Source organism: Callithrix jacchus, chromosome 10 (genome assembly GCF_049354715.1).
Source record: "Callithrix jacchus isolate 240 chromosome 10, calJac240_pri, whole genome shotgun sequence".
Lineage (NCBI taxonomy): Eukaryota > Metazoa > Chordata > Mammalia > Primates > Cebidae > Callithrix > Callithrix jacchus.
In genome coordinates this window covers 64,633,969-64,652,450 of record NC_133511.1, presented here as the reverse complement: position 1 = coordinate 64,652,450, position 18,482 = coordinate 64,633,969, and the positions used below count along the sequence as shown (strand labels likewise).

General features: G+C 37.1%; 1 protein-coding gene across 2 annotated transcripts in view; it reads right to left on the bottom strand.

Annotated features, from left to right (window-relative positions):
• Positions 1 to 264: 264 nt before the first annotated feature.
• THAP12 (THAP domain containing 12) overlaps positions 265 to 18,482 on the bottom strand; it is a 30,841-nt gene continuing 12,623 nt past the window's right edge. The window contains exons 2-5 of one of the 2 annotated variants that reach the window (XM_035265380.3): positions 16,763 to 16,883; positions 10,688 to 10,795; positions 5,610 to 5,646; positions 265 to 3,113 (exon numbers count right to left, since the gene is read on the bottom strand). In XM_035265380.3, the coding sequence (XP_035121271.1) occupies positions 1,183 to 3,113; positions 5,610 to 5,646; positions 10,688 to 10,795; positions 16,763 to 16,883 (2,197 nt within the window). In that variant the 3' untranslated portion in view covers positions 265 to 1,182. The remainder of the gene's footprint in view (positions 3,114 to 5,609; positions 5,647 to 10,687; positions 10,796 to 16,762; positions 16,884 to 18,482) is intronic. The other variant, XM_035265381.3, reaches the window with a different exon arrangement.

Here is an 18,482-nt window from a genome sequence, read left to right as displayed (position 1 = left end):
ACCTCTGCATTCATTTACATTTTAGCCAGGAACAATAACACAAACTGACAATTTATATCAGGACCCATACAGTACATAATTAAAAAAACAAACAAACAAACGAATTGGGTGAACCTTACATTTAGTACTTTGTTTTTTTCTATAACCCAAGTAGTAAACCACATGCAAAGGATTCATCTTGAATTATGAAGCTGTTTATAAAATGTTTTTGAAGAGATTTTACACAAGAATGTTTTGACCCCACCAAAAACAATGTGCCTGAACTTTAAACAAAATTCACATTTTATTTAGATTGAAATAAACTATACAAAATTGATTTTCTTCACCAAAAATAACAGCAATATTTTCCATATTTTTCTAGATAAACCACAACACTTATTTTTGTAGGTTTTCCAGGTTTTGCTTATAAATCAAGATGAGGCAGTAGATAAGTCATGGAGAAAGACAGAAAAAACAAAAAAAAAGACAAATCGGTTGTCAGTTTCCACGGCCTCTGATTCTGTCTTAACCATGAAACAGAAGTGTTCAACATATACCTGCTAAAAAGCTTAGGAAGATGTAGGCTCCACAAAGGAATGTAAACAGCCAACAATGAGATGTGGAACAATGGCAGACTCCTCCATTCAAACTTTTACTGTCATTTGTTCCTTAAGTTCATTTCAGAAAGACAGAATCTACACTGAAATCTTTTGGCGAGCTCACAAGCTTTTCTCTGGTAATTTCTTATAACTGTCCAGTACAGATTTTTAACATACTTAAAAATCCTATTAGTCAAAGGTCAACTGTGGGCTTCACTATAATATTTTATAAAATGTATTTCTTCCTCCCACACCTCTTCAAAATATATTTCTTCAAAGAATTCATAACACTCAACAAGTAGAGATCCACAGTGATAATAAATGCTATGTCTAAAATGACTTAACTAAAACAATTCCAGAGTGCCACCAGCAGAGATCACACAGAAGGAAACATGGCACTTTCAATGTTCTCTTCTGGAAGAACAGATAGGCCTTCAAAGCAGGAGAGTTCAAATAGGGGCCATTTAAACAGGTATATTATCAATGGCTAATGTATTCAATGAAGTCCTACAGGCAAAGATATTTAGTGATTAAGTGGCCTACATACACCTTACAGCTTTTCTTCCAAATATAAAATATAAGAAAATCTATTTTTAAAAGTCTCTTAGGTATTTTCCATGGTTTCTGAATTCTCTGTGGGAAGCTCTGACTTACTTGTATAGAGTTTAATATATGTGTCCACCATTAAATCCAGGTCGTGTTTTATATCAAAATTTATGTTAAGCAAAGCCAAGTTACTCGACCTTTGGTCTGTCAAAGTGTTCCTCAAATATGCTTTAAGACGTTTTCGTCCATTTTCATACCGCTCATTTTCAACCTTCATCACAGGAAGAATACACAGGACCTTTAGCAATGCATATACATTAGGAAAAAACTTGATGTCAGGCAGGTGGAGGGCTTCATAGATAGTGGACGGAAGCTCTATATCTTTCCCCCTGTGCTTCCATTTGATTCTCCAACAATGAAGCTCAGCTGAGAGTGTGTCAGGATTGGGTAAGTCACTTCTATACATATCAGCATGGTGTTCCTCTGATGTATTGAATTTGAGTTGTCCCATGACTGAGGGTACCAGAGATAAGCATTTAAGAGCTTTCAGGTGCTGTTCTGAGAATATATCTTTAAGTTCCTGAATAATGTGCTCCACTGTTGGGACACTGAGGGTTTCCTTATAGTAACTCTCAGAGGTTAGCTGAGATTCCAAGTTACCCTGGTGAGCTCTGCGGAATTTCCCAGGGAGTTTCATTTGAATATCAAGCTTGGTTGCCAAATTTGTGGCTTCCTCAAACCAAAATTCATGATAAACTTCAATATTTTCCATCACTTCATTAAGTGAATGCAGTACTGCAGTCAAACTACCGGCTGCAAAGAAGACATCCGAAGTTTGCCCCTGGAGATTTTTCCCAAAGGCTCTTGTAAAAGATAGGACGTTTTTAAGAACAACAATAGTAACAATGAAATCAAAATCTGTTACTGCACTGCAGAGTACAAATGCTCGGCCAGCTATACAGTTATTCCATCTAATATTTGTGTCACTATTTATACCATCTAAACATATAACAAGTGCTTGCAGGAGTTCTACTAAAATTTCAAAAGCATCATGCCTGCCTGTCCACTGAGAATGGCAGATTTCCTTCAGTTCTTTACCCCTTTCTTTACTGTTCTGAAAAAGAACAGAAATTACATTATCAAGTTCCAAAAGCAGTTCTGGTGATCGATGGAAAAAAGAACAAACTTCCTCAATTGTTCCTAATGCAACAGATACTCCCATAACAGGTACTGATTTTGCCAACCACATATTTAAGGCACAGGAAGAGCAAAGTGTGTAGATAGCCTGGGGATATTTCTCTAAAAGTCTAGAAGCAACAACTTTCATTTTAGAAGAAAATCCACTAGACACAATGTAAGCCTGGCCACGACAATACTCCATATTTAATCCCCATTTCTCAGTTATCATAGTGTGAAATTTCACAGCCAAAATTTCGGCATCAGCTTCATAAGGCAGGAAGCCTACAAATTCCTCTCTTAGGTTATGAGATTCATCAACAAACCTCACCAGCACAGGCAGGTGCTCTTCCCCTGCTATGTCTACTACATCGTCAGTGATAATGGAAAAGAAGTGTGAGTCTCTCACTTCCCTGAGAGTTTCTTCCCGAATACAGCTCTCACATATCTCTAGCATCTGCCTCTGCTGTGTTTTTGAACAAAACAATGTGTTAACTGCTGTGGTCTCAAAGCGTTTTCTCAGGACCTCTTCACCAGAATTTATCCGGCACTCCAGCAGTGCTTGAAAGTTATCTGGAGTAAAGAGACCTTCTGGGATTTCATCAGCCTCATGTCCATCCAGAGGTATATTTTGCTTTCCCATAAGAATCAAGATTTCAAATAGAGATTTTAAGTATTCTTTGTTTTCCTTCTCTTCAAGGGTTAGAGGTAAAATGTCCTCATCTTGCCCTTCACCCCCTTCTTCACTGGGATTCTGAGCATTGCTATTGTTGGTTTCTTTATGTTTTTGTTCCTGTTCAGAAATTTCATCAACTGGAAAACAAAGAATTAATTTTATAAACAGGCTCATGAAAAACCAAACCAAAAAAAAAAAAAAAAATTACATCTTCGGTTAAATATTTAAAATATACAAACTCATTCATTCAATATTCATAGGGCATTTACTAGACCACAAACTAGGATAGAGATTAAAATAAGAGACATTCTAGAGGGAGAGACAAACACTGTAAACAGATATATTTTAATCCTAGATGTAAATGCTGTTATAAGATAGGAATAATTTTTCTTTTCTTTTCTTTTTAAGAAATGGGGAGTCTCACTATGTTGCCCGGGCTGGTCTTGAACCCTTGGCCTCAAGTGATCTTCCCGCCTCAGCTCCAAAGTACTAGAATTAAAGGTGTGAGATACCACATCCAGCCTAATTTTAAAAATAAACTTAAGACATTCCACATATGTAATGAATGACAGTCCAGGCCCTCAGAAAAACAAAGTGGGACAGAACTAATTACTAAGGTACTGTGCTTAGCATTTTATATGTATCACATTACTCTCTCTTCAGGCAGGTGGTATCAGCCCCACTTGACAAATGAGGACACTAAGAAACTTGCCCAAGATCACAGATACGGTTAGAAGAATGGAAGTAAAGTTGAAATCCAAGTGTCTGGCTCCAAGGTCCATGCTGATGCTGTTTTTATCAAACCATTATGCCACACATTTATATGGGAGATGGGACAACTGTACAAACCAGTATAACATAAAGGAGATTATTGTAATTCTTAGGGGTAGTATTAAAATATCACAAATTTTAGCCTAATCTCTTCACAGGGGATAGGAAAACTGAGGCCCTATAAGGTAAACGTCCTGCCCATAGTCATACAGGTCAGTGGTGTCTACAGGAAAAGAATCCAAATCTAAAGAGTCACAGTTAAAACCTAGTTCTTAGAACATAAGACTATGGAGGACAGCAGGGAGAAACAAAAACTCAGAAGTTGCCTTTGATGACAAGGATAAAATAAGGGGGACAGGAACAAGGAGGGCATTTCAGTTGGTGAGAATTATTCTAGCAAAAGCACTAAGGTAGAAGAGGGAAGCAGGCTGTTCAAGTACAAAGGGAAATCTAGTCTGACTGGAGCCTGTGTGAGCCATGCTTCAGAGCTTCATCTGGGTTCAGCAAAATGCAGAAGCATCCTTCCCTAACCGCTCCTCAAATCAGATGGCACTGTTAATCAAAATACGTGACACGGCAGTGGTTCTATACCAGATAGGTTTCCCGAGCCAGAAAGAGGTTATCCTGGACTTCTGCCTGCCTGGGTCTCACCCCGCCTCCTCCACTACTTTTCCACTTCCAATTACAAGTACTAATTCTCTTGCATTTATTCTTTTCAAAAAGCAGTTCATTAAAGAGCAAAGAGTACAAAGTAAAAAGTCAAGTCCCTCTTCTTTTAGGTATCTTTTCATATGCAAGGCATAGGTATACAAATTTCTTAAGTTCCTTGAACCTATTCCTTTTACTCTCTCTACCACTGCCTAATTCAAGGCCTTTCAACTTTTATTTGGTCAGCTGACAGCCCAACTGGCCTCCCTGCCTCCAGTGTTACCTTTTCTAATCCAACAGAGTGCTCTACGTAATAAAAATCAGGTCCCTGTTATCACCTACTTACAAACCCCTCAATGGTTCCATATTGCTAACAGCCCACAAGTCTGCAAGTTCTGCCCTCCAGGGTCCTTTCTAGGTTCATTTTCTAACCATAATGGGTAATCACAAAATTTAACAACACTAAAATGAGTGTAGTTCCTCAAATCTAGCACCCTGTACCTTTCCCTCTCTTTGCCCAAGTCCATATCTCCTCATCTATAAAGAGGGAAATAACAGTACTTACCTCAGAGCTATTCTGAGAATTAAATGAATTTAATACAAGTAAAGCACTTAGAACAAAGATTTGGCATTAGTGGGCACTCAATAAAATGCTATGCTAATAATAACAGCAATAGGAGGAAGAAATGGAGGAGGAGTGACTAATATCTGACAAGCAGAAAAACAGCTTCTAGCCCTCACTTTGGTGAAACAAAACTGATGTAGGGGCATCAGTACCTACAGAAAGGCTGTTGTGACCACTACCCCCAATGGCACTATTTGCACCCCCCCAGCATTTATTCCTTAAACATTTACCAAGAACTTATTACCCACCACAACTCGGTGGACAGAAAAGAAATTCAGTGCATGCCTCTACCGTTGTCCTTCCTTCCCTACAATGGAGCACTGTGTGCCTGCCACCCCTGCCACAGTAAGAAGTGGCGTCACCTCTGTGAGGCCTGCATATAGCATAGTGTGTGGCATAGCAGCACTCAATAAAGACAAACAAAACCAAGACTTTGACTCATAATTCCAGAACACAGGATAAAACTGAGCACACTCTTACATCCATTCTCAAGGTAGGTTTTCAACACAAAACATATTTATTTGTCCTTACCAGGTCAAGGCCTTTTTAAAAGGCATTCAGAAGTTGAGTCATTAACACTATCACTTACTTTTTTTCTGTTTCAGTGTCCTGATTTCGTCTTCACTCTAAATGGCAAGAAAAAAAAGAAAACAAGAATCATCTTTTAAAAACTGACCTCTAGTGTATCATCTTAGACTCACAAATACAAATGCCTATTCTGAGTCAAATTTAATTCCTCAAGAGCATAAATTCTTTATATAACATACATTCTTCAAACAGACAGACAATGAGAAAACCAGAATAAGTTGTTAATAACTCCAAGGTTAGACTGATTATTCTAGTTAGAAAAAAAGAAAAAGTAATAATATAAATAACTCCAAGGTTACAACAAAGTCCTAGAGGGGAAAAAAATACATCATTTTACTTATTTTCTACCTAAATCATCCTAACTTTGGGTTACAAGTTTTTACTGGCTAATGAAAGGCATGAAAGTACACCATGGCACTTGGGGTCAAATTCAATAAGACACAAATCATTTTACTTCCCAATTTAACCCTGGAGATGCCCCATAAGAAGGAGGTTGCTGAATCTCAGAACCCAACACAAAAGTGATGAGAAATCCCTGAGAAGCAGTAGATGAAAAAGTACTAGCATGGGAGATACACAGAGCATAGTAGGCCAAGTGGCACCAATAGGGTTAGGCAAAGGAAGAACTTTCCAGCTGCATCCTTTACTCTCCTTCCAACCCTCTACAATGCTAAAATCATGAGCCACTCTGTTACTTTATGTGGCAGAAAAGCAGCTATGCCAGTGACAGCTGAAGACAGCAGGATGCCTTTTGGGTACCACTGGACATGGCGCTCATAGCAAGAAACATCAGCAGGCTGGTCAACCTGGGACATCCCCTCCTTTTCCTACGGACTGCATGTTTATAAGGATGGTGGCTCAGGAAGAGTACGGCAGCTGTGAAGTACGTGAGGCTCTCTGAGGGACAGACTACAGGGAAATGATAGTAACAGGACAGCAAGTGGTTGAGCTCCTCATCCTGATACATATTACACTTTGTATCTATGGATTCAACCAACCATGCATTGAAAATACTGGGGAAAAAAATGGAGAGGTGTACCTATCTTGAATATATACAGACTTTTTTCTCATTATTCCCCTAAATAACATAGCATAACTATTTACACAGCATTTACATTGTATTCAGTGTTATAAACACATAAATGTATTGTCATAAATAATCTTGGTATTGTTTAGAAATGGATGGTTGTGTCTAGACTGAATACAGACTTTTGTTCTTGTCATTATTCCCTTAACAATGTAATATAACAACTATTTATATAGCACTACATTGTATTAGGCATTATACATGATTTAAAGAACACAGAAAGATGTGTGTAAGTTATATGCAAATACTACACCACTTTATATAAGGGAATCGAGCATCTGTGGATTTTGCTATCCGAGGGAGGGTCCTTGAACCAGTCCTCCATGGACGCCAAGAAAAAAGGCAATATGGAGGACTGTCACGTGTCAGTACTCATCTTAAGAGAAGTCCCAGGAAAATAGAAATAAACGAATAGAGGGGAAAATGCATAAAGAAAAATAAAAACTAAGGATTTAATTTAAGATGTAAGTCCTCAGTTGTAAGATGACAAATTAGGGTATGTAAGAAAAAAACCTCACATCTAGATATAGTTTAGCAAAATTTAAAATGTCAAATATGAGGAAAACTAAAAAGCTTTGAGGGAGAAAAAGATTACCTAAAAAGGAACCAGGCTGGCACAGACTTTTATAGCAATAATGGATGCAAAAAAATCAGAAAGAATCAACATCACATAGACTATGTGTATCCTCTATGTATCTCTTAATAACATTTAAAATAAAAAAAAATCAAATCATTTAAAAAAATAATTCCACGTCTGGAAACTAAGAAAAACAATCCTATGTTAACAAAATAGAGAAATTACAAAATACCTACAACCAGACATGATAGCACTGTATGTCTAAAGTTGCAAGGTATAGCTAAGAAGGACTTAAGGAGACGTTTTTAGCTTTGAATACACATATATATAAGCTAAACATTAATAATCTAGAAAAAGAGTCAAAAAGTAAATCACCCCAATCAAGGAAAAACCAATCAAATAGTTGACAAGCACAGCAATCACTGACAAAACTATTGGTTCTTTGAAAAGATTATTAAAGTTTCATAAACTTTTGGAAACATAACAAAACACAAAAAGAAAAAGAAACCAATAAAGATATTAGAATGGCAATCAAAACTTTCCCTTATCCACCTCTAGTCCTCTCTAATGATTTTACCAAGTTCTACCTTACTTTCAAGAGCAGATAACATCTACCTATACAAGTTTTTCTAGGAAAAAAAAAGAAGATACCCAACTTATTTTATAAGGTTAATAATATCTTAATATTGTAACTGGATAATTCGAGTACATGGAAAGAAAATTACAGGCCAAGATTCACAAATGCAAAATCCTAAATAAAATATTGACCAATTGAATCCAATGGTATATAAAAGCAAACAGACATATTGCAATCAACTAGGGTCCAGTACAGAAATGCAGATGGTTCAAAGAAAATCCATTTGTATTACTCATTGCATTAAACAATGAAAATAAAATAAACTTTTCTATTAAATAGATTCAATGAAAGCATGTGGTAAGTTAAATATAAAAACTGAATATAGATCAGGTGTGGCAGCTCACTACTACAATCCCAGCACTTCGGGAGGCTGAGGCGGAAGGACTGCTTGAGCCCAGGAGTTTGAGACCAAACTGGGCAACATGGCATGACCCCATCTATACAAAAAATACAAACAAATAAGCCAGGTGTGGTGGCACAGCCCTCTGGTCCCAGCTACTTGGAAAACTGAGGTGAGAGGATTGCCTCAATGCAGGAGGTGGAGGCTTCAGTGAGCCATGTCTGCACTGTACTCTGGTCTGGGTGACAGAGTGAGACCGTTTTAAAAACAAAACAAAACAAAAAACTCTGAATATAAGACTAGAAGGGAATTTCCTTAACTTGATATAAACTATTTAACAATACCAACAGCAAACAGTATACTTAATGGGGCAAGGCAAGTATGCCAGCTATGACATTACCACAATTATTCAACATAGTGCTAGCAATCTTGACTAAACAAGAAAGGCAACAGAAAAAATTGAAATCATACAAACTGAAAGAGACAAATTTCTCCTTATTTATAGGTGATACAAAAGAAAAACTCAGAAGACATATTAGGATTAACTTAAAAAGTTGTTCTTTAAAAGTGCTGGAAACAATTTCAACCAGAATACATAACCTATATCAGTAAGAACCATAATGTGAAGAAGTAATCTAACGAAGAATGTATACATTCTCTTTTAAAGAACTGCAACAAAAGCCCTAAACATTTTGCATTTTCTGTACTTCTAAAAGTATTCTAATATTCTTTTTAAAAAACTAGTATTTAGTTTTGTCAGTGACGGCTGTTACCTGATAGGTATTTTATGGAAATTGTTTTTCCTATTCATGGATGGGTCTAGTTAATATTTTACAATAGTTTATATTGTAATAGTAAACTAGGAATATTCATTTACTAACATCAATAATACTAAACTACTAATAAACTAGTAATACATTTACAATAGCTAATATTGTAAAGATGTCAATTCGAAACAATTATAATGAAAATCCCAAAAGAATTTCTAGGAGAACTTGACAAAAGGACTTTCTGTATCGTTCCAATTTTAGTATATGTGCTGCCGAAGCGAGCACAGGACTTTCAAATTCATATGGAGGAGGCTGGGCACGGTGGCTCACATCTATAATCCCAACACTTTGGAAGGCCGAGGTGGGCAGATCACTTTAGGTCAGGAGTTCAGACCAGCCTTGTCAACATGATCAAACCCCATCTCTACTAAAATTGCCAAGTCAGTCAGGTGTGGTGGAAAGCACCTGTGGTCTCAGCTGCTTGGGAGGCTAAGGCAGGAGAACTGCTAGAAACTGGGAGGCAGAGGTTGAAGCAAGCTGAGATTGTGCCACTGCACTCCAGCCCGGGCAACAGAGTGAGACTCTCTCAAAAAAAAAAAAAAAAAAAATCACATGGAGGAATAAAGGTCCACAAATAGCTAAGAAAAAGAAGAGTTAAACAAGCTCCCTATTTGAAAGTAAGATATATTACAAAGTCATGGTAATAAAACAGTATAGTACAGTTGCCAACAAATAATACAGTGAAATGAAACAGAACTCCCCAAAACAGCCTTATGTAAATTTGTTATGACAGGAGTGGCATTTTATACCAGTGGAGGAAAGGAAGAATTAACAGACCATGTTGGGAAAACAGGTTCTCTATAAGGAGTAAAAGTTATTATAGATCCCTACTGTACATCATTCATACTAACTACAAATGGATAAAATATCTAAATATGAAAGGTAAGCACAGAATAAGGAAAATTAGATAAAACACTAGTATGGATACCAACTGGTAGGGGGAAGAAATAGTAATGGTAATAGTGGATGAAGAAGGAAAAATAATAAAGCAAAATAAGGGCCTTCCTACTGGCAATGATGACAGAAAGCCATGGACTGAGGAGTTACTGTAATTCTGTTCACCTAAAGTCAACAAAATACAGATAGGTGTCACTCCTCAGAACTGAAGGATATCCAAGGAATATAAGAATATGTGTAAATTATGCCATATATAGAGATTTCAACATTTTTTCTAAACCCTGCTCATTTTAGTAGTGACAGAAGCCTTATCTTTAAAACATTCCATGTCTCCACTTTTAGACTTTCCCTTTCTTTATCCCTTTGGTGCTGACTTCTGGAAACACCTCAACTCTATTTTCCTTACTACAAAAGAAAAGGTAGCTTTTTCCTTCTCCCGAAGGGTATGAGTTAGTGGCATATAATTAACAGCACACTCTGGACCAAGTCAATGAGTATCAACTGGCTAAATTTGAGGGAGAATTTCCAATTTAAATACTAAAACTCACTGTCTCACATCTAGGCTATTATTTAATAACCATAACATTTATTTCCTGTTACATTACATCTGAAATAGAGAATAACTTGGATTGACTTTAACATAAATGCATCTGTATTTGATTTCATAGTACTATGAGGGAAGGTGAAAAAGCTAAAAATACATAGACTTACCAGTTCTTTTATTCGTTTTCTGTGTCTACTATGTGGGTTGTTCAAATGACTGGTAAGATCAAATATTGTTGGTATTGCATTATCTCGAAGAACTGTCCTATAAGGACTCTGAAAAAGAAAAATGTGTTAATTCAGAGATGGTCCTTATAAATATATTAGACATAAATAAAATTATATGTTAATGACTTCCACAGTATTCCTTCAACTCCAGCTCTAAATTATAGAGACTTACAGAATTTGATGTCAGTTCAAGTCAGTCTACTATTTCCAATTGTACCTGCATTTGCTCTTCTGGCAATCTATTATAAATTAATAAACTGAATTGAAGGTAGGCATAAAACATAATATTTACTTGCATTTTGCATATGTTTCTAATTCAGCATTCCAGCTACTTTATCTGTTCTCTATGAGTCCACCAAATCTATAGGAGGTACAAGTCTCCCAAAATAATTTGCACTCTTGTATGTGCTATAATAACACATCCCTCTTTTACCTGCTGTTTACTCCACTTTTGCTAATATTACCGAGAAGCATCAAGGCACAGTGAAAATACTGGACTGAAACCCAAGAGACCTAGGAACTAGTCCAAACTCTACCAGTGAGGGGACTCACTAAGAAACCCTGGCTAAATTACTTTCCCTTTTTGGGCCCCAGTTTCTTCTGAATAAAATTCTGGTATTGAACTAGATCAACATTTCCCAAAATGAAAGTATTCACATACTATTGATTAAAATGCTTGCCATTTCAGTTATTTATATTACTATCTGTATTTTTACACAATCTACTCAATTTTTTAATTAATACTGTCTTAAGTAATAAAAACCATAGGAAGAATGATCTGATGTTTAATCTCATGTTTTTTTAAAATTTTGTTTTTAACACATACTACAAAACTTCCAAATATTGATTCATGCGGCACATAAAACCATCTCTCACACCACAAGTGATACTGACATACATAATCACATTTTTGCAAATGCTAAACTAGGTATTTCTATATTTCTTTCAAGTTCTAATCATTCTCTACCCTACCCTGCTATTTTCATCTAACCTGGCTAGAAGCCGAATGCATACTTAAATAGTAACAGTCCTCCTGCCAGCCCTGAGGAGGCTGGGTAAGAGACAAGAAGTTTATTAAGAGGGAGAGTAATAAATAACTGCTATTACATTCCCCTCAGACAGTCCAAAGAAACAGTGCCTTTAATTTCTTCCTGAATTTGCAATGATAAAGATAAAACATACTTCATTTAAACAAGCTTTATTGGAAGCAGTGATTACTTCAAAATATCAAAGCATGTTCAAAGAATATGCCAAACAAAAACAACAACTTCTAAATTTGTTCACTCAAGGAGGGGAGGTTGGGAAGGTATGAAGGGAAAACATATATCTAAATGAAACACACTATCTTGGGTTGTACCCAAAGAGTTACTAAACACGTTTAGGATGAATTTCTATTCAGTCAATATTTTCTAGTTCAATTTCATGTTGTAATAGAAAACACAAAGATGATTCTCTGATTTCCTAGTAACGCTCAGCTTCTAGTGCTGGGCTCATGATCTTGAGTCTACTAGGAAGGCTAAATGAGGAATTGGTTAGGGACACAATCACTGAAGGGAGTACAAGTTATTATACTCAAAGCTCCCCCATCTGTCACACTGAGCAAATGTCCCTAAAATAATCAAATATACAGTCAACTCTCGATATCTTACCAATTATTAAATAAGGAGGGGAGGAATAAAACATTTTAATAAATTTTTAAAAGTCAAATCAAATTGATTTTCTATTTGCAAATAAAGCAAAGATATTATAAATCAGAAAGCAGGATATATGAATGAAAAAAATGACAGTTTATAAATATTTATTTTGGCCAGGCATGTTGGCTCACACCTGTAATTCCAACACTTTGGGAGGCCATGGCTGGGTAGACGGCTTGACCCCAGGAGTTTAAGACCAACTTAGGAAACATGGTAAAACTTCATCTCTACAAAAAATACAAAAATTAGCCAGGTATGGTGGCACGTGCCTGTAGTCCCAGCTATGTGTGAGGCTGAGGGGGAAGGACTGCTTGAGCCTGAGAGGTCCAGGCTACAGTGAGCCATGATCACGCCACTGCACTCCAGCTTAGGCAACAGAGTGAGACCCTGTCTCAAAAAATAGTAATAGAAATAAGAAAAATATAAATATTTATAAGAACACATGCCAAAAAGACAATATTCAATTCCTACGCATGATATCAAGTATCTCAGTATCAGGATTTACTCTTTAACTGCTGAATTAATGTTTGAGCATGAAATAATAATCTTACTCTACCACCAAAATAATAAAATATTTGCCTCTGGCCAAATTCAGTAGTCATGAATGTTTACTGATGAGATCTGTTTTTTTGTTTGTTTGTTTGTTTGTTTGTTTTTAAAGACAGGGTCTCACTACCATGCTGGCTTTGAACTCCTGGGCTCAAGCAATCCTTCAACCTCAGACTCCTGAGTAGCTTGGGACTATAGACACATGCTACTGTGCCCGGCTACTGATGAGATTTTCAATGCTAAACCAATAAAGCCAAAACTCTTAAACATTTAGACACAGGTATCAGAAAATCCAGGTTTTATTTTTTTTGAGAGAGTATCACTCAGTCACCCAGGCTGGAGTGCAGTGGTACAATCTCAGCTCACTGCAACGTCCACCTCCTGGGTTCAAATGATTCTCCTGTTTCAGGACCCCCCACCCCACCGCACAGCAGCTGAAGTTACAGGCATGCACCATCACGCCAAGCAAATTTTGTTGTTGTTGCTGTTATTTTTAGTAGAGAAGGGGTTTCCCCATGTTGGCCAGGCTGGTCTCGAACTCCTGACTACAAATAATCCACCCACTTTGACCTACCAAAGTGCTGGGATTACTACAGGTGTGAGCTACTGTGCCCAGCCCAGAAATCCAGTTTTTAATAAAATCCTCTACACATATAGAAAAAACATTTTCTCACATTTGGATTCATTTACTCGAGACTGAAGAATCATTTGGAAATTTAAAAAGCAAACCTGGCTCATCTTTCTGTTCTCTCTAACTAAAGAATGTAAGAATGAACTTTATTTTAAATTTCTCACAATCTGGTTGGAATTATTTAATTAAGAAACCATATTTATTACTAAAATAAAAATGCAAAAATGCATATGGCTTATGTATTTAAAATAATTTGGGTATTTTTACTTAATGTCAAGAACATAAAAGTAGTTTGCCTTTTAAACATATGAAACCTTTTATTTTGGTTGATCATTATTACCCTCTTAACAAATCAAGGCAAAAATATTCCTCAAATATTTGTGATTAAACTGTTGAACCGGAATTGGCTCACCTCCCAATGACTTCACAAGTATCTGCTTCAATTAATTTTGAGAAATAAAATAACCCAATCATTCTTTAGTTTTCTGATGCCTCTGCAAAATGTATCTGAAAAAAATATCAAAATAAATCGCTGTATAACAACACATAATGTAAGTGTACCTTCTAATCAAGTTTATGTCTATCCTAATATCTGAGGTGTTACACTGAAACAAGTCTGCTTCATTTCAATCAAATTTGCCTTATTTGTGCCTTTTATAAATCACAGCAACAGAAGCACAGAGAGTTAAAAATCTTAGAACTCAGGAATTACCCGGTCTAATCTCCTTATTAGGAACTGGGGCCCAGAGAGGGGAAGTGACTTGGCCAAGCTCATATAGTTAACAGCAGGTCTTGACATGAAATGACAGGTTACCAATGGAAACATTTTCCCACAATACCTGTATAATTTGTTTACTATTATATCTAGCACAAAAAAATTATGAGTTGGTTCTAACAGTACATACAAAAACATGAAAACAAGAGCTCCATTCCAAGATGAAAAGTTTACTCCTGAAAAAGCTCTAGATAAACAGTTCCAAATAAAAACACTGACTTTAACTTAAATAAATGTATACTTTTATAATCATCTAAAATTTTTCTGAAGACTAAGTAAGTTTAAAAGTGGTTACCTTGGCCGGGCATGGTGGCTCATACCTGTGATCCCAGCACCTTGGGAGGCCGAGGCGGGTGGATAACTTGAGGTCAGGAGTTTGAGATCAGCCTGGCCAACATGGTGAAATCACATCTCTACTAAAAATACAAAAATTAACTGGGTGTAGTGGCACATGCCTATAATCCCAACTACTTGGGAGGTTGAGGAGACAGAACTGCTTAAGCCTGGGGGGTGGCAGAAGTTGCAGTGAGCTGAGATAGTGCCACTGCACTTCAGCCTGGGTGACAAAGCAAGACTGTCTCAAATAAATAAATAAATAAATAAACAAATAAAATATAAGTGGTTACCTCAGGTAAGTAGAAATGGGGCATCAGGAACAGTGGAGTTAAAAAAAATCAATCAGTTTTGTTATTTTTCCAGACAAGCTCTTGCTCTGTATTCGAGGCTGGAGTGTAGTGGCATAAACACAACTCACTGTAACCCTGACTGCCTGGGCTCCTCCTATCTCAGCTTCCCAAGTAGCTGGGACTACAGGTATAGGCCACCACACCTGGCTAGTTTTTTTGGTATTTTCTACAGAGACATGGTCTGGCCAAGTTGCCCAGGCTGGTCTCAAACTCCTGAGCTCCAGTGGTCCTCCTGCCTCAGTCTCCCAAAGTGCTAGGATTATAGGCACCTAGCAAATCAGGACTTTAAGACAAAACAAATACTATTCAGCTCCAACTTTGTCTTCATCTTAAAGTAGCGGGATATTATAGACTCAGAGAGTCTTTAAGTATTAGAGACTTAGAGGACTCAGTCCTCTCACAGAGGGAAGATTCTAATTCTGTCATTACAATTTTCCAAAATTCTAATTTTCAACTTGAATGCTCAAATTATCAGCTGTTTTCCTTGAAGTGGCAGCCTTGTTTATTTCTGACAAAATGTCTACCGAACACCCAGATGTGAATGATGATATTTAGAAAATTCTAGAAGACACAATACACAATTTATCAAAGCAATGGTCCATCATGTTATGTAGCACTCCCAATATTCCACTGTCCAATCCTGAGAGACTGAATATGAAAAATGCAAATAATATCAGTGTTATCATGAAAAGGTTTGACACTGTGGACTCCCTGAAAGGTGTAGGGGAATGCTATGTTCTGAATGTCTGTGTCCCCTCAAAATTCACGTTGAAACAATCTCAGTGCAGTGCTGTTGGGAGGTGAGCATCTGGGAGGTGACTTAAGTCGTGTGGGGGACACCTTGTTTGCCCCTTCCACCATGTGAGAACACAGCAAGGCACCATCTAAGAGGCTGGGAGTGAGCCCTCATCAGACGCCAAATTTGCTGCTGACTTCATCTCGGACTTCCAGCTTCCAGAACTATGAGAAATAAATTTCTGTTGTTTAAAAATCACCCAGTCTAAGGTATTTTCTTATAGCAGCCCAAAGGCACTAATACAGGCACCCTCATGAGTCCCGCCCCTCTGTTTTACATTTCACAAAGTAGAGTACATCGACTCTCAATCAGCCTTGATTAAATTGCCAGAACCTTGGAAGCCCTCACCCATCTTGGGTGAGCGAGTACTAGCTAGCTGCCTGAGGAGGAAGGAGAGAGCAACTATCTCTCATCAGAGCAATTCATTACCTCTACCTGTACATTCTGGTTTAGGGAAGAGCTTCACTGTGAGCTGCCTCACAGTGGCAAGCCTTGGCATTAGGCAAGCCACCCAGGGGCAATCAAGATTTAGGCAGTATAGGCAGTGTTTCTTTTCTCTTGAGATGGAGTCCCACTCTGTTGGAGTGCGGTGGTTCGATCTCGGCTCACTGCAACCTCAGGCAGTGTTTTGTTTTTTTACTTAAACCCTGTCACTGACCTAAGCTGGGTTGATAATTTCACCTTTTTAAAAAAGAAGCATATTAATGCCACTTTTTCTAAAACAATAAAAACTATTATGCTATGTAAACGCCACACTATATACTTCATTAATTACACTCTAGAACATTAGCAGATAAATACTTACATTTCCAACCAGACAGAGTGAGAGAGAGAGAGAGAGAGTAAAAAGAGAAACAGAGACACCAAGTTCTTCTATTACTCACAGTTCTACAGATCATAGAGGTCTCAAAATGTTTGGCACATAATCGATAATGTTTATTTAGCTGATCAGGTGTTTTATCTTCTAAGTCTGCTCTCCTACAATTCTCCACCCACTTCTGGCATCTATAAATAAAACCAAAATACAATTATGAAAATGAGCTCAAGATTTAAATTTCAGCCTTCAGTTTTAAGGCAAACATACTTAAACAACAACAGTTCCCTGCTCCCCTCCCTGAAAATATAATTTGGAGAATTTGATTAATAACAAAATAATAGTTGGAAAAATTATTAGCAATCATTTAGTACCAACACTTCAATTAGACAAGGTTAAGAAGTAACTTGCTTGGAGTCATGTACAAAATCAGCAGCAGAACTAGAACTGAAATCTGCATCTTCCAACTCCCGAGACATCAGAGAGGATTCAATTATCAGCAGTACAAGCAGAAAAGTTGCACAACCACAAGGCTAACAGCCTAACACTCCCTTCAGGATTTCAACTTCAACAAGCAAACGAAACAACACTGTCATTGTAGAAAATAAGCAGTTAGATGTTCTTTAAATAACTAGTTTCTAAGGGAAGCATAAAAGCTTTATTCATTTACCTTATTATGAACACAATTTATTGTCTACAATTATGTGTGTTGACTAGATTGCAAGCTCCATGAATGCAGCAGGGACTATGTCTACACAATCTGGTACACAGAAAGTGTTGAAGACGGGGAACAAGACAAAGTCCATGCCCTCTTGGTGCTTAAATACCTTCAGAAAAACTAATAATAATGCTTACTAAGCAGTTATTATGAGCCAGACATCCTTATGCAGATGAAGAAACCAAGGCACAGAAGTATTAAGTAACTTGCTAAAGTTATATCTAGATCTTTCCCTCATTCCTCAAGTTTCTAAGAATAAAAGTTCTGCTGTGGATGAACCATGTCACAAACTTTTTTTTTTTTTCTTTTTGAGACTGAGTCTCGCTCTGTTGCCCAGGGTAGAATGCAGCATGATCTCTACTCGCTGCAACCTCTGCCTCCCAGGTTCAAGAGATTCTCCTGCCTAAGCCCCCAGAGGAGCTGGGATTATAGGTGCACACCACCACGCCAGGCTAATTTTGGTATTTTTAGTAGAGACAGGGTTTTACCACATTGGCCAGGCTGGTCTTGAACTATGGATCTCAGGTGATCCACCCACTTGGCCTCCCAAAGTGCTGGAATTATAGGTGTGAGCCACCAGGCCCTGCCCAACATATGCCTTTGTAATTACATCACAGTATTTTTTTTTATGTTTTAACACTATTGTCCACCTCCCCAAAACATACATGCCCCTCACACTTCTTTCTACTCTAAAAATGTAAAATCATGGTAAAATGCTATGATTTTTTTTAAAAAACTACACCTAAATTGAACAGCATTTCATTTGACCAACAAGTGTTACTGCTCACAGTAATGATGCCTAAGATGTTCACATTTTAATCACACTTTACAGTTATATATTATGATTATAAACATGTCATGTTTCAAAATCCAAATATTAAGTATAAAAACTATCTCACTATAAAATAATTTGCCAAACTGATTGTTTGTTAAATTCTTAAATCTCTGGAGACCTTCCACATAGAGCAATACTATACATACTACCTCTGAACTAAGTTGAAGCAGCTTTCTGATATCAACAGCAACTCTTATTCATCAAGAACAGAATGGGCATCAGGCAGAGAGCCTAATT